We start from the raw sequence: 16945 nt of genomic DNA on the forward strand, positions 1-16945 counted from the left end.
GTAGAGCTTTTCTACCCTCAAGCAGATCAACGGTCCCACCCAATTTGGTGTCATCTGCAAACTTACTGGGGGTGCACTTGATCACCTCGTCCAGATCATTGATAAAGATATTAAACAGAACTGGCCCCAATACTGAGCCCTGGGGAACAGTGAAAATAACCTCCTGGATCTGTATGAGCACATTCCGGGCATTGCACAGAATTAATCTTGTACAGGTATATGTGTCTGTATAAATATATATATATATATATTTGGAAAAAACCTTCAACTAGTATCATGAAGATGGTTATTTCTGTTATCTGTATCTCTGACGTGAGAATGGTTTTGATTATTTTATCTTGTGGATGGTCAGGCAGTGAAGTAACTGGCTGCAATGCCTGTCAGCCCAAAAGGGAGGGAAGAGAGAACACACCATCCTGATTTAAAGGGTGATGTGGCATTAGCTTACATTTTTGGAAAGCTGTTTAAATGTTCCCAAGAAACATTCTTGTATGACCTACTGTGATGTGTGATGTGATGCTGAGATTCAGACTGGAGAAAGCTGCTCAAGACATGCTTGGTGTCTGTTTCCCCATTAGTGGCTCAGCTTGTGACTCGTGGTGTTGAAAAAAACCCCCAAACTTGAAAACCATTGACCTTCACCAAATTAATTTAATACAGAGCATAGTTTAGCTTCTTGTGGCCTGCAGGAACTAAATTGGGTTCATTTGTTTTGTTAAATCCCTAGTTCTTCTGTTGCTGTGAAATAAGCTTATAAATAAAGGATTATCAGACCTTATTCTTGATGAATTTGACCATGAGTAATTGTTTCTAGACAGAGTGATGCTGCTTCTAACCCCATTACCAATAAAGGATAAATTTCAGCAGCCTTAAGGATAAGCTTGTCTGACACAGTGTTAATCAAACCCTTGGCTTGTGTTGGGCTTATTTCTGCTTGATTAACGACAAGTTTTGGCCTTTATGTAATTCATGATTATTAGATCTTTTTAATCTGACAGAAGTGCAAAGGCAGCTTGTGAAACCTTGCTTCTCCTCTAAATAATGATTCAGCGATGGGAGTGTTCTAGAGCTGGTGGCTGGTGGCCCCTCTGTTTGGTACAGGAGTGCCTGATCTCACCGGTTGCAATTCAGGTGTTTTAAGGTTAAAATTCAAATCCTTCCCCTTGTTTTCCTTATCTGCTGCCCCAGGCCTGTGTGTTTAGGAAAGCAATAGCACTGCCAATGGTTTCATGATGTTTACTGCCTCTCCTCTGCAATGCTGGTGGAGCTGCTTGTGCAGGAAACATCTCCAGATGGAGATGTTGTCCATCCATTTCCCCCAGCTTGAGAGATGACACATGTATGGGAGAAGGTATTAAGAAGCTGGAGGGAGCAGTGTCCCAGGGCTGGCAAGTGTCCATGAAGTGCACGTGCTGAAGGACTAGATGTACCTGATGGTAGAAGAGTCTCAACAAAGCTTATATCCATTGTCCCAATGAAATACATTGTGCACAGATGGCTACAAGTCACATCTTCAGAGGTCTGTGTCTCTGCTACATCTCCATTTCAAGCGTGCACGAGACATGTTCCACCCCAGCCTGTTGATTTGCAATTGCAGATTGACGCTAAAATATGTTTCCCTGGGCATTTCCATCTTAACAGCAGCTGGTCTCAAACAAAATACCCTGGCAACGTTTTGTGCAGTCAGAGGGAATGGTGTGCTTCTTGTGAAGGACGTAACATGGAAATAATGTGATTGTAATTGAGATATCCTCTAGAGAGTTTCAAGTTATAGCAGATGCTTGCGCAGGCGTGGAAGATGCACTGTTAGGATAGTGATGGTTAACTGTAGATCAAAGGTGTGATAGTCCTGTCTCTGCATTTCCTGAGAAGAATTTTCTTGATCCTGGTCTGGGAGGGAAGGGAAAAGGGGAAAGGAAACCTGGCTGTAGGAATGAGTGTCTGAGTTTGACCCAAGAGTTGGGCTGTGTTTAAGCAGGATTAGGGCTCTGTATTTTCCTCTGCATTTTTTAATAATGAGGCAGTATTCAGAATGAATTTAAAATAGCAGGATCTACAGTTAAATCATAAGCTACTCTTAAGAAAACAAGCCTTTTTTTTAGCATGTATAAGATCTGTCTCAGGTCTGTCTACTCCCTCTGAAATACGAGATGCTCATGAAGTTGTCCAAGAAGAACATTATAGATATATAAACCTATTGAAATATATGGGATAATTGTGCAGCTCAGTACAAAATTTAGCCTCATTTAGCAGAGTAATTGAGGAAGAGCTAAGTACTCAAGTAAAATTGTAGAAAGGGAGATCTGCAAGGCTGGAATGGAGCCTGTTATTTTTGGCTCCTCCTCTGCTGTGGATCAAGTTTACATGAACTTACAAATGTGTTTGTTTAGCTTGCCCTGAGAGAGAAGCTTCACTTCTGGTGGAGCACAAATTCCACACCCATAGTGTCAGCTGGCAAACTTGCTAAGAAATCTGATTTTTTTACAAGACAGTGTCAACTTTCCCACTCATCCTATAGAGGAGATGGGCGAAGCACCCAAGAAGTGCTTGTATGCTGAGATTTAGGAAGAGGATGATCTGAGGTGTGATGGGTATTATTCTCTCCCATGGGTTGAGTTTTGGGTGACTAACTGGAATTTCACCAGTGCAATTCAGTGTCCGCATTGCAGATGGATAATTTGAGCATGTGTGCCAGTGTAGTTACAGCATTATAAGTTTTTAATGAGAGTAGTCTCCATTAATACAACACAAGGCTGAGAGTAAATAATTAGTTTCGATATTTTATCAGGTGCAAACCACGCTTTTCAGCGTGTCTGCATGGGGAAGAGGGGCAGCTCCACTGGAGAGCTTCTTGGTTTGGCTCAGTGAGTGCAAACAAACATATGGGGACATGATTCAGCCAAATCAGAACATGGGATTTTTGTCTGTCATCCCTTTTTTTCATAACAGATATCAAGTCATGACTCACAAATAATCAAAATAATGTTTCTATAAGTAAAGATCAAACTGAGATATGCTTTCGACAACAAAGAGAATATTTTATATTGCCGGTACGTGTAGAATAAAGTCTGGGAGCACTTGGATTTAAACAGTTTCTGGGTGGTACCATAAGTAGTGCACAAGAAAGGGAATCACTGGTAATTTCTGCTGCACTATTACATGTCCCATAGCACTGGAAGGTGGTGGGCACCGTAAGAGAAGATATGCCAAAGAGAATTGCTTTTACAGGTTTTCTGGTTACCAGATGCATTTAATAAGTGATAATGATGTTTGAAATTAACAGGTGAATTCAGAAAGAGCAGTTTTTATTCACCGTATTGCAGCAGAAGCAGCAGAGGCTGCTTCTCTCTCTTCACAGCGAGCATCCAACCTGTTTCAGAGCTGCCAATACTGAAATCCAGCTTTGCTGATTCACAGGGCTCAAGTAGAACATCTACAATTTTAGACGTTTATGTCAGTCAAAGGTTACGTTTATCTTGGACTTAGGATGAAAGTCGACCCATGAGCTGAAAATTGAAATTCTTTTGTTAACTCATTTTGCTGCTAGCCTGATGGGCTATGAGAATAAGATTATATATCTAAATAGATGGATGGATGGATGGATGGACGGATGGATGGACGGATGGATGGATGGATAGTAGTAATTTTAAAGCTCAGTACTGAACTTGCTGAGTAACATTAAGGCACGCAGTAGGTATAGTTTAAAAGCATGTCCCTAGTTGTGGGTTGCACTCCTGGCTGGTGAAGCACCATGTGGGGATAATCAACTGATCTTTTTCTATTTACTTCTGATGGCTTTGCTTGTGGCCTTGTGGAAAAAAATACAAGGACAAAGTCATTCGTTCCTGTTCTGTCTCAATACTTCACACTTGTTTGAAGTGCTGGGCATACTGGCATTCAGCATGCACAATGCTTATTGTTTCTTTCAGGTTTTATTTTGTCTAGGGATTACTTTGATACAGCAAATCATCTACTTTTTTTGCAGTTTATGTCCCTCAAGGCACAGAGTATATTTTCCAAAGGGCTTAAATGGCTTAAAAGATAAATTCCCCAGACCTCCAAAGAGATTCGTATCATGATTGTGGTATTTTTTGAAAACCCCATTCAAAAGCTGCTGAGTGCAAGCAATTGTGCTATGAAGAGGAGGGGTCATGGTCATCTTGCTACCCTTGCAAGGGTCATCTTGCTACCAAACACCAATATTTAAGTGGAATAACACCTTTTATGGCAAGTCCTTACTTCTTTCTCATAACTTCCAAATGGCTGAAGTCCAGTGAGCGTGAGCAACACCTCTCTTGTATGCCAGCCAAGAAGTTATTGTTTTCTGACCTTTTTTCCTGAATTTTCCTGACCTGCATCTGTACCGGTCACTTGGCAAGACATTGTTGAGAGCAGAGGAGCACGGCAGGGTGAGCTAGCCAAGCTGCACATGGCTGTCGCACCAGGCTGAAAGCCAGCTAGACCAGCAGAAATTCGTGGGAGAACTTACCAAAGACGGCCCTTATTTTTTAACATTAGATGTCAGTTTATTTCAATAAAAGCAGTGAAACCCCAAATAAAAAGTTGAGTATTTGAGGACATGCTGCGGATCTGATGACTTGGAGTTACGTAAAAGTGTCCAGCACGGGTGGTGCACAGTTAAAAAGGTCAAAGGCAGTGGACAAGCAGGAAGAAACAAGCTGGGGGGGAGGAGGGGGGATGGTTCTAGATTTCCAGTGGGGCAACCGGCAGATGTTTCTTGTTTCTCAGTGCAATGATATTTATTTTTAGTCTTAAAAGACATTCATAACTTGATGCTAAACTTTTGTGATCAAGCGCAAGGGTGGTTCTGCAGAAGAGAAGGTGCGTTGCGAAGCATTTGAAAATTTGTTCTTTAGCAGGATCTAAATCCTCAACAAAGGGGGAACATCTGTGTGTGCAGACCCTTGCCACCTTAATTTGACAGAAATCCTTCCACCTCCATCACTGTTGTCTTTTTGCTGTTGGTAATTTCAGTTGCATGCAGGCTTCTACTGGAGATGATCACATTTTGCCTTCTCCTAGGATAAACATCAATCTAGCTGCTGGGTTTCAGATCAGCTGAAGCTGGAGCTGCGCAGTTGCCAGACCGACCAAGTGGGAAAGTTGGCCTTGCTCCATATAAACAGCTCTGACTAAGCAAGCCTCACTAAATTTGGAAAAGAATTAGGGGAACTCATTTTTCAACAGCCCTGGAGTATTTTATCTCCAGTTGCCCCATGTTATCATTTCATGGGAAGAGTTTCTATTACTCATGACTGTTTCCATCATGTTTGTTTTCAGATAGCATATTTTTATCTTCTGTAAACCAAAAAAGTTTAAAGATCCATCGGCGAACAATGGATCAAGGGTCCGTCAACTTCTCTTCCCACCCACAGGTAGTGTTGCAATTCTGAGCGGTGCAAGGCCAGGTCCTCATGTAATGCCACTTCAAAAATTTTTTTATTCTAATTTTAAGAGGGGGTGGTGTTTTTAATATGGAGATCCTTTGCAATAAGTAGTGCAAAGACTGAAATAAACAACCTGAAACATTTGCTCCTTGATTTGTGTTTTGGTTGACTGTAATATATTCTGCACATAGAAATCACATTGATGTCATATTTCTCACATATATATTATGAATTGCATAGTTCCTTTCTTTTTGGTCATCATACTTTAAGCTGATCTAAGAAATGTTGACAGTGAAGAATCACACTTCTGAGCTGAATTAGCCATAACTTAAAGACTTTGGCAAAATTACAGGTATTTCCTGCGATTGTTGGCGGTTTCTTCCCAACACCAGAATTTTGTTCTTTGTCCCACTTCCTCTACAAATTTTTAGTGCAGGATGCAGACAGTAGTCAAATGAGGTCCAGTGTCCCAGAGCCCTCTGTAACAGATTAAGAATCCACAGCAAGCTGGAAAAGAAAAAGCTGCAGTGGAAAATAGGGGCAAACCCTGGCAGTGGCCTGAGCAGGAAACTCCACCGGAGCTGAGGCCAACAACATCCTACTGCTGGCTGGGAGCAGAAGGAAAAAAAAAATGCTATAATGAAGGTTTTGGGAAGCTTTGTCCTTATTTGGAGAATAAGTTTATGCCTCTGCCCAAAGCAGGCTAGTTTTTAAAAGGCTGTCAGATGAGCAGGGATTTTCTGCTTCAGCAGCACCAGTATCCTGCTGTTATATGCAAACACATCCTATAACTGGCAGGTCTCAAAAAATCTAGTCTCTTAAAACTGGAGGGTTGGAGTCCAAATTGTCACCTGGTGCTGTCCCACAAGTAAATATGTGAACAAATTACATACCTGGAAACTTAACCCAACCTCCTGACATCCCTCCAGCTTTGTGTAATGACTCTGCAAACACAGCAGTTGGACAAGCCGTCTCCTCTGTGCACCCAGGCAGGGCTCGAAGGGGTGGCAGGTTTGTAACCTGGCAGTGTTGTGGGACTGTAAAGGGGCAGGAGTAGGGCAGCAGGGGCTTTCAGTTTAATTGAAGGCAGCAATCCCGTTGATGCTTAAGAAGGAGAGCTGGTTACACGGGAGTAGCTGGAATGAAAGGTTGTGTCAATATTGTCCCTAAACTTGAGAGATGCATCAAATTCTGTGCATCAAACTGAAAATAAAATTGCAGAAGCAGAGGGGCTGGTGTATAGCTTTTTCTTTTGCGTGCATGTCCACATAACTACAGTGATGTAAATGTAATTATCAGGAAGTTATGGAGTAATTAAATACTGCAGCTATCTGAATTGATGAAATTACGTCTAACAGCCTGGTAATGTCTCACATTAGGAGCAAATAGAAGCTGGACCTGAAATCAGCACCTTACAAAATCTTTTACCATTGCCCATCTCTGCAAACTCCTTAGAAAACTAGCTATTTTTCCATGGCAATCTCAGCCACATATATTTGGTTTTTTAAAATGGAAATAAGGTAGCCAGAAGTGGTAAATCTTGGACCATAGCATATTCTACACCAGAGCATCCCATGCACTTTCATAATCATCCACAGCTTTTCTCTTTCTTTATCCATATTTAAAATTATTTAACATGAAAAAGGCATGAACATTCTGGGAACTGAGCTGACATTTAAACCCCATTTTTTGGTGAGAAATGGCAATAAAACCAGTAGTAATCCAGGAAGTTTTGCATAGTTACTTTAGAAGGACTATGCTTCTATGCTTGAAACAGCAAATCTGTCGAGACCTCTCTGTGATTTCATCATAGCTGCTGCAGACTCACAGTTCTCGCATACGTGTAAAATATAGAAACATCATGAAAACTCCCAGTGAATCCCTTTTGGTGGTAGTGGTGGTGGGTGTCTGGGAGGATTTTGTCGATCAGGGAACATCATCATAGGATGCAGGCGGTTCAGCTTTTCCAGGACTTCCTCGGTGCTTCTTGCTGGTTCCCCTGTTTGGCCCTTCAGGAGTGCTGAAGGCCAGTCCTGGCTTAGGACCCCATGTATATGAAAGGCTTCAAGAAATCGCAGTCTGGGAACTACCATTTTTTTGTCTTACACAAAAAAATTGTTTTTTTTTTTCCCCCAAGCAGAACAAAATAAAATTTTGAAAGCATCAAAATTGCTTGAGGTGTGAAATCATGTTTCTCTGGTTTATGCTCAGAAAAAAACCCTTTGTCATGGGGCTCCTTAATACAAGGAAGAAAGGGATCTGTCCAGTGCACAGGACAGTCTGGTTGCTATCTAGATCATAGTCCAGGTTTTGGTTTTTTCACATTGCTGCAGACTCTTTGTCACATAGGTGCACATGGCTTTAACTTTTAGCTTCACTTCCCCATCTGTAAAGCGTTATTATTTCTTTGAGAGGGTTAATGGTTAATTACTTGTAAATTGCTTTAAGATACGCAGAAATGACACTGTCAGTGTATTCATTGCTGTTCTTGCTACTGATGACATCTTGATCATAGCAAGACAATACGGGATTAGTGTTTATTGCAGCATGACTGAGTATCTGTTTACATTAAAACAAAGAAGAGACTGCAGTGCCCAAGCCTAGAAAACATCCTTTGTAGGAGCTTTGAGTCAGCTTTAAAATCTGATTATGTGATAAAAGTGGCTAATACAGCTAAACACTAGCCGGTATCACTTGTGTATATGTTTCTTTGAAAACATTATCAGCTCTCAAACACCCATGGCTCTGTGGCAGTATGTCCTAGGGAGAGACAGATAGCGTCTTTTCTTAGAGAAATGGAATTGGGGTATGTTTTGCCCGCTCTTAGAAGGAAAAACAATGTCCAAACCCCAGTGTTTTCTCTATATCGTTAAGACCCAGACAAATTCCCTCTGCGCTTGGTTATCACAACAGCTGAATGCCAGCTGAATGCATCTCCAAGGGTTTCCTGATCTGCTGTGCAGCAAGTGGCCTTTGGTACTTGTGGGCAGTATTTTGGGTCACTGGTGATAACTGCTTTGGTTCTGCATTACAATTTCTCAGCTGATGTACATTAAATACAATTAAATCTCTGTTTCTGCTTCAGGAAAAACAGAGGCTGTCATCAAAAACTTCAGCCCGCACTACAGACGCCAGTATGCGGTGGCTTTCTGCAAGCACGTGCAGGATGAGCTGGAGCAGCACCGGGATTCCCAGTCCCGGTTCCTGAAAACCAAGGTAGGAAGGCATGTAACCCCTTCCCCATCCTGAAGCTACCATAGAGCTCTGCTTTCCTGCATGAAAAAATTAATGTATTAACTATTTAAATCACACATTTAGTAGTCATAATTATGAAAAACATGGCTGGAAGTGTATCAGCTACTGACTGGGCTTGGTTTTCTTGTTTTTCCCAGTGTTGAATGCCCTCAAGTAAAGTTAATAGGTGGTACAGCTACTCAAAACTTCTAAAAGTCAAGCCGAAGGTATTTTTAGAGTTATTTAAATATTTCTATATATGCAAGCACAGTATGGAAGTGGTCTTTCATCTTCTTGTCTTGGATAGTTGAATACATAATAAATGTGTATCTAGGACATTCTACGTGTGTATTTTCTTATATATAACCCAAGTGCACACAAGAGATTTGCAAGTGCAGATATCGGATTTGGTTCAGTTAGGTTTTAGGTGGCAAAGTTGCATTTGGGTGCAGGTTTAAAGTTTATTTTTGAAAATGCATCTTTGTTTTGGTCACGTTTGGTTGTCTCATCATAGCATGAGAAGAACCATGACACAAATATAAAGCATGCATTTCATCAATGTAGAGTTGGATGCTTGGACAAAACTAGTTGCTTCCTGCTGATTGCAAGGTTTTGCAAGAATCTTGGGTCAGAGATCATGCATTCAGGGCAGAAATTTATGTAGGAAACATAATTAACCATTTGAGCCATGGCTACAGGGTACCATAAAGAAGGTGGCAATAATCCCCCCATTGTGAAGTGAGTACAGAGAGGTGTTTTTTATTAGAGGAGGAGAGACAAAAAGAGAGACAAAAGTCTCTTTATTAGAGAAAAACACAGAGAACCAGCCTGCAATATTAAGAAGATACAAATCTAAATTTTTCAGCCATATTGGAAATCACAGGTTTCCAATGCTCTTGAAATTAATAGGGTAAAGCAATGAGGTGGGATGTAAAAGGTGGGATAATAGAAGAGCCATGTCTTTCAGAAAGATGCGTATAGGTTACAAGAGCACAGGTGCAAAAGTGTTACAAGGAAATGGGAAATAATTTACTATTTTATAATAAAACTCTTTGCTGCATCAGTGAAATGGTTTCATTGATGTTATGTAGTGGAAGATGGGAAATAATGAACTACAAGTCATCTTGCATTCAGCATGCCAACCAAAATGTAAATATGAACATCTCTGTCTCAGAAATCTGGAATTATTTTTGGAAAGCAGAGTTCCTCTGCTGCCTCCTCACCTCAGGCAAGAATTTGATTATGTGTGTAGTATCTGCCCAAATCAGAGAGATGTTTATGACTCCAAATTCCATTTGAAGACTCAGAAGCCCTCATAGCAGTCTTATGGAAATGTAGAAATAAAAGCTTCAAAATGGTCAGTAATCCAGAGTTATTTCAAATATAGAAAATTGTTTTTGTAGCCCCCAGTGGAAGCTGGGACTGTCCTATATGAGGCAGAGCTGCTGCATTTTGCTGAGGATCTGAAGAAGTGGAAGGACAGATACGTTGTTATCAAAAATGACTACACTGTGGATTGCTTTGAGACTAAAGAGGTAAATGCTTCTTCCTCTTATGTTCTTCTACGCTCCCAAAGAAACTGATATCAAGTCAACTGGCCACTGCTGCCACCTTTTGTTTTGGCAATACTAGATAAAATGTTGTCTTTGTGAGGCGGCTCCAGCCTTGCAGGGATGGCTGGAAGTTCCATGGGGATAGCTGAGGGTACAACCAAGCACCTTGCGTTGGCCATACACATTTGCCAGAATTACAAATCATTTTAACAGCACTTTGAACCTTCCTCTGCATATCACTGAATGCATATTTTATCTGTATGTCATTGTAATACATCCCCATGCTTCTGCAGTTGAGTTTTAAGTAGCAGTTTGTGGGTGGCTTCACATTGACTACACTGAAGCTTTTCCTTTGGCAGCTGCCATAGTCAAACTAGTCCTGGCTGACAAATCAAACAAATAGGGCTTAGAAGAAAATCCCATCCTTTTCCCCTCCCTTCTGTCCCTGAATCTTCATCATGGCTCGTAAGCACTGAGACGATCTTTTTAAATATGTTTTTTTGCATTTAACCATGTTTTAGATTTGACATTTCCAGGGAATATATCCAAAATTCAGTCTGACGAAAAAAGTTTCCCTTTAGGGAATATCCCCATGCATCAGCTTTGTAAATTAGTTGTGTGCTTTATGTTTTCCCTCTCCTTAAATCACTATTTGACTCCTTCTCTCTTGATTTTCCAGGCCTACCAGAAAGGAGCCAGCCCTAAATATCATGTTCTTCCTGCAGGAGGCAAAGTACTGACTTCAGAAGAAGATTACAATTTGCTGTCTGATAAACATTTTCCAGATCCTGTTGGTAAGCCCTGCTTGAAGCTGAACTGCCAAACCCCAGACTCTGTTCCTTACGCAGACCTCTTCTGGGCAGGCTTTCAGGCTAGACTCTAAAACAAGGCAACAGAAGATGCACGCAGCTCTTTTTCTAAGTCAAAGCACAGCTCCAGAGTGGATGTACACAGAAGCTAACATTCCGAGAAATGCTGGGTCCCTTTTTTTTCCCCAGCATCCCGGCACAAAGCCTCTGGAAGCTGTGCAGAAGCAGGGCAGGAACCACACCACCATTGTTCCTGGGCTTTGTTAATATTTCTGGTTTATTTGTTTCCATTTTTAGATGCCAGCTGTCTGTGTTGACTCACAGTTGATAATAAGTCCCACAGAGAGGGCAGGAAGGTTGTTGCTGCTGAATTTGTTGTTTCTAGGATGGGAACCGCTGTGGTCCTGCCTGCCCCCACCCCATGAAGATGGAGAAAATTCAGGCTTTAAGGGAGCAGATCTCATGTTGCAGAGTCAGATTTGGAAAATGGAATGCCACATGAGAAAAGGGATAAGGGCAACATGTAGACAAGGATTTTTTTTTAAGTCCTGTCTCATGCCACTTAAAGTTTTGACTGTTGAGACTGTTGAGAGGTGTCCCCCTTACACCCCTTTCCCAAGGTGTAGTGTGGTCAGAGGGTACGCAGGGCAGTGATGCCTGGAGGTGTCCTCTGTGTGTTACCACAGCTCCGCAGGAGTTGGGGTTGAGCGATGTGGAGCAGCCCAAGGCCGCTTGCAGGCTTCCCATGGCTCCCCCTTCACAAAGAGTGGCTCAGTTAGTCTTTTATGGCCCTTCTCCCATTCTGTGCAATGCTGAAGACCCTCTGAGATGAACCTCTTGGGGCTGGGCTTTTGATGCATGGCATGGGTTTGGGTTTGGTCATCTGTAAATGGTGTTGTACAGCATCCCCTGTGCACAGTGACTCAGGGCAGGGGGAAACTGGGGATACTTAATGCTTTCTTTGCTTCACCTTCAAGAGCTTGAAGTGACAGTTCTTGAGGCCATCGTGCAGTTGTGTTTGGAAACCCTGGAGACAGGGAAACTGCTGCTGTTCCTACACAGTTTAATACAGTTTGTTTCTATATGGAAGACCATATGCTCCTATATGATGTCTATGTGGAAGAGACCAGAACTGCCTACTAACTTACCTGTTTGCTATGAAAACCTTTTCCCTAGCAGCTACAATCCAATGAAATAGTTTCTTTGACATTTTACCAAAAATGTGTAGTTTATGGCCACCTTGAATATAAAACAAGAAGACATCAAGTTGCTATGGTATAACGTAGAGAGGTGGTTGGTGCCTGCTGAGTTTGCCCATCCCAGCTGTGTCCCCCTGCCCTTCATGCCCAATTGCTTGGATCAAGAAGGAGACTTGATTTTTTCATGTCTCATGCTTCCCTGCTAGCAAAGGTCTGTTCTCTCTGTCATAGCAGAAGAAAAGAGCCAAGCCCCCCAAGAAATCTGCAGATTTCAAATGGAGATGTGTGTTTTGTGTAGGGGCAAGTGAGAAAGAAGTCGCTCAAGCCTTTGTTCAGCTGCCGAGGGAGTTCCCAGTTTACCTGTGGCAGCCCTTCGCCCGACACAGCTACTATTGCTTCCTGGAGCCAGAAGCTCAGAGGCAGTTCAGCGCCGTGCTGGGGGACTGCGTGAGACACTCAAACCACGGTGAGTGCAAAAGGGGCCTCTTTCTGTACATCATTCACTCCAGTGAAGATTTAAATAGCTATTGTAGTAAAAAAGCTGTAGAAAAATGCAAGTCACTTATGAAAGATGCTTGGCTTTCGGTGCCTTGAGGAATGCATTAACATACCTCTTCTTGCTTTTCTGGGAGTGAGGTTAGGCAGTATTTGAGCTGCAGTGTAGTAAGCTTGGGTAGAAAACATGGGAATGGCTTTGAAAGTGGCGTTCCCCTCTCTGTCAGCTCATCTAAATCCAGTATCATGATACAAAACCATACAAGATGTTTACTAAATATGGCATGGCAAACTCTCACCTGTGTTTACAAGCTTGACAGATGCATCAGAGATATCATAGACCAGGTTTGTACAATGTGGAGGGAACACAGTCTCCCAGTACATTTCTGTAATGTTATACATCTATCACCAATGGTCAAACATTTGATGTTTTCTGTGGATGTTTAGATGGGAGCTCAAGCCCCCAGCCATGGTTAAGCCTTGTAGGTGGGACATGAATGGTGTGTAAGACACAGTATTGATTGTTTGCACAAGGGTAAATTTTAAGTCTCGCTTTCTGAGCATGTTAGATTAGAAAACTTTAAAAAACCAAACTTGTGACTTGCTAGGATTATAAAACCAACCCACAAAATTGGAAGAGCATTTATGAGTTGTATCTTTCAGAAAAAGAAATGCTTTCCTGTTTTTCAGATGACTTTTCTCTTTTGCCATCAAGCTGACCTGGTTCCCCCACTGGTGTCCAGGCTTTTCCATGCCTTTAGTGTCACTTTTGAGTCCCATCTGCTCCTGCTGCCCTTGGTGGGAGATGGGAACACTCAGGAACTTCTCGAGCAATCTCAGCTACTTGGGCCTGAAGCTTGTGCCTGTAGATAAATGAATTGAGAGTGCAGTGTGTGAACAGTCACTTTTACTTACCGACATGGCTCCCAGTGGTTTTTTTTAAGCTGTCACTTTTGTCTCCTGGTCATCAGCTTCACCCCATTACCCTCAGACAGCTGTCTCACACTGTCCTCCCCAGATCCTTCTCAACTGTTGTCTCTTTTCCCTTGTCTCCACTGCCAAAGGCATTCCTTGTGTCCTTTAGGACTCCCTTCCCATGATGAAAACACACATTACTATATTTCTAGGCAGTTCCCTAAGATGCACAGTTATTTGCGTGATACTTGGTGGTGGTTGGTGACAGGTGCCTTCTTCACAGGACACGCAGGATTCTAGCCAGGTGGTGTACACTCCCCTGACACTCGGTGGTCCCCCTTTCCACCTTGTTTCCCAGCTCATGCTGAAGGTGGTGAGATGCACCATGCCCTTCTAGCTCTGACAGCCTCGTACAAACTGGAGGAAGCAGCTCTGATGCAAATCTGTGTAGGTGTGGAGAGGCTGAGGGCTAAAATACCCTGGTAAGCAAATACCCAGTCACGGGGACTATAAAGACTATCTCATGGCTAGATTAACATAGGTTGGAGGCATCAATCTAGAAGGAACACACCTTCACTTGGCATTTCCAGATAGCTTAAGTCTCAATAAATATTCCCTATATAGCTGCTGGAGGAGTCCAGATTTCCATAGCATGCCCGAGGGCAAAGCCTGTCTCTGATTTTTGGTCCTGATTAGCCTAGTTTTAGCTGTGGCGGTCATACAGTATGAAAGTGCTCCAGACTTTGGAAAGCTGCACCTTTGCTCCTCACTGAGGTTTGGTAAGGAGATGGGGATACAATCAAGTTTTCCTGGCACTGTCAGTCCTCCGTGACTTGAAGCCTGTTCATTAGGTTTGGGGTTTTTCATTCCTCTCTTCTGGAGCAAGTGTAACAGGCTTGACAAAGCTTTTGGCAGCCTTTTTTTTTCTTAAAGTTCAGCACATCACTCTAGGGGCCAATTCTGAATTGGCAGAAGCTGGGACTAGATGACCTAATAGGTCTCTTCCATCTCCAATGCCTGCAAGTCTGTGTTTTATCGTATTTCATATGGCTCAGCTATTGCTCATTTATGCATCTGTTCCAGGATTTATCCCTCTCAGCTTTTTCTGTAGTCAAGTTTTTATCTGACAGAAGATGCTTAGTGACACTGCAGTGCCTTCATCAAGGCCTGTCCTTTCTGTCACATTATTTCTGCTCAACAGACTGATTAGTAGATAAAGACAGTCTGGATTAAGACCTACTGTTACAATGGTAAAAATGAAGAGGTTTTTACAGCTAGGGAATGGGAGCCCATATTTTCTGGATTTCTTGGATTTACACCATCTCCTACAAACCTAGGTGTTGCAAGTGGAAAAATGATCACTGACGAGCACCCCAGTAACCTTAACTCTGCCCTTGGAGTGAACTTCAGGGTTTTTTTTCAAGGACCTCATATTGATTTTTATTCATTCTCAGATGACTGAAAGATGTTACTTCATTAATACCTTTTAAAGCCTTATTTGCAAACAATTCTTCTTACAAAAAACAGGTATCTGAACAATCCAACAAAGTTATAGGCATATGCAGCAATACTACAGGTAATAAGGCTCATGATATAAAAATTGGCTGTGGTCTTTTATTAAAAAAAAATGAAAAGTGAGAAGAAATGTGAAAAATCCTTTGAGTTCGATTGTGGAATATAATTTAGTGGGATAAGGAGCAGCGGCCAAGGCAGCACTCACCCCACCACTTCTAAAAAGTGCCAAGTTAACTTTTGCCAGGGCAGATTTGGCAAGGGCAGGAGAAAAACAGATGTAATGTCTGATCAGAAGTTGCCTTTCTGTCTTTTCTATAATCTACCACTTCTGGAAAGGAATATATCGCACTGGGCTTTAGCCAAAAACTTGGAGGAGTTTTCAGTTAAAGTCTGTTTTCTCCCAGGAAGCAGAATTAAATACTGTCTCTTGCCAAACAGAAAACTGGAGTGAATCAATGTGCGGTCTTGCGATGGGAGCTGCCCTGGCATTCAGCTATTTCCTCTCTTTAGAGTCCCTCTGTTATAAATAACCAGTCCAGCCTGTGTTTCTGGGTTTTCTGGTCAGAACTCATGGTCAGGAGAATAATTACAAAAGCATTTGAATTTAGTGATCACTGCTTGCAAATGTGATTCAGATGTATGGATTGTAGGTTCTTCCCCCCCCCTCCCCCCCGCCCCAGTTTTGCTATTGTGTTTGTCCTTCCTTTATACTAATTGATAAGTGCAGTTTGAGAGGACAATTATTTCCTTCATTATCAATAGAATTTGTAGGTGTTTTACACCTTTCTTGAGTACAGGTCGGATAGAGCGTATTTAAAACCTTTAAAATGAGCCTAAGCCAATCAGGACCTGACTGGTCATGGCTTTAAAAATATTCTAGCACAACTGGATGCATACGCTGAGATTCTGTGAATTACCCTGACTGAAAGTTCATCGACTGATTATTCTGCACACAAAAATCATCCCAGTTCAGTGATTCATCTGGGCAGCTCCCGCTTTGCTCTTTGCAAGTTGGCTTTCGTGGTGCCTCAGGATTTGGGGAGGAGATCAAATGCTTTTTGGGTTTTAAGCTGTGAGGTCATGTGATTAAGGGCTAATTGATGAAAATACAAGTGCCCAGGGAGCAGCAATGAACCCCGACAAACTGATGGGCTCAGAGGGGACCCTGACCCGGCTGCCCTGGCACTCAGAGGAGGGGGCTCAGATCATGGTCCCACTGTGAAACCCACCCAGGTGGGCCACCAGCAACTCTCCCTGACTGCCTTGCAGTCTGCAGGGCTGTTGTTGCCTAAGGTGGTACGGGACTCATTATAGGATGGAGGAGAAGAGCATTTGGGGATTGTGTGAAGTGTATTATAGGATGTTTTCCAGGAGACTGTGGGAATGTGTGAGATTTATTACGGGATGTTTAGGGGAAGGACCAAAGGCGGGAAAAGGGAAGGATCGAAGTGGATTGGAGAGGAACAAGCATGGGATAACAAAGGGAAAAAGGGGATAAATGGGGTCAGTTGGGTGTGAACGGGAGGCTGGTCAGTACACTTGTCCGGTGAAGCCCCGCACTTGATCACCACCATCTGTCCTGTCTTCTTACTAAACCCCACTTCTAACTATTTTCCAGGGTGAGGGTGCTCTCTGGTGTGTATGTTGGGGTCCAAAGTGCCAGCAAGTAGAGAAGGAGCCACGAGGTCATGGGGACTCCACAGGTTTGAGGTGCCAGTACCTGGAGAGGTGTGTGTGAGAGGTCCCAGTGCCAGCAATGGGAGGAGGGACCACAGAGCACAGGGTCCCATAGGTGCAGGGCCATCATCTGGCAAGAC

The 16945-nt window shown here is 42.6% G+C and overlaps 1 protein-coding gene across 1 annotated transcript in view; it reads left to right on the top strand.

Annotated features, from left to right (window-relative positions):
- The window catches only part of NIBAN1 (niban apoptosis regulator 1), a 67252-nt gene that overhangs the window by 22199 nt on the left and 28108 nt on the right, over positions 1 to 16945 (top strand). Inside the window, exons 2-5 of the mRNA XM_075711196.1 lie at positions 8494 to 8624; positions 10046 to 10177; positions 10875 to 10989; positions 12502 to 12669. Of these exons, the coding sequence (XP_075567311.1) occupies positions 8494 to 8624; positions 10046 to 10177; positions 10875 to 10989; positions 12502 to 12669 (546 nt within the window). The remainder of the gene's footprint in view (positions 1 to 8493; positions 8625 to 10045; positions 10178 to 10874; positions 10990 to 12501; positions 12670 to 16945) is intronic.

Source organism: Pelecanus crispus, chromosome 5 (genome assembly GCF_030463565.1).
Source record: "Pelecanus crispus isolate bPelCri1 chromosome 5, bPelCri1.pri, whole genome shotgun sequence".
Classification (NCBI taxonomy): domain Eukaryota; kingdom Metazoa; phylum Chordata; class Aves; order Pelecaniformes; family Pelecanidae; genus Pelecanus; species Pelecanus crispus.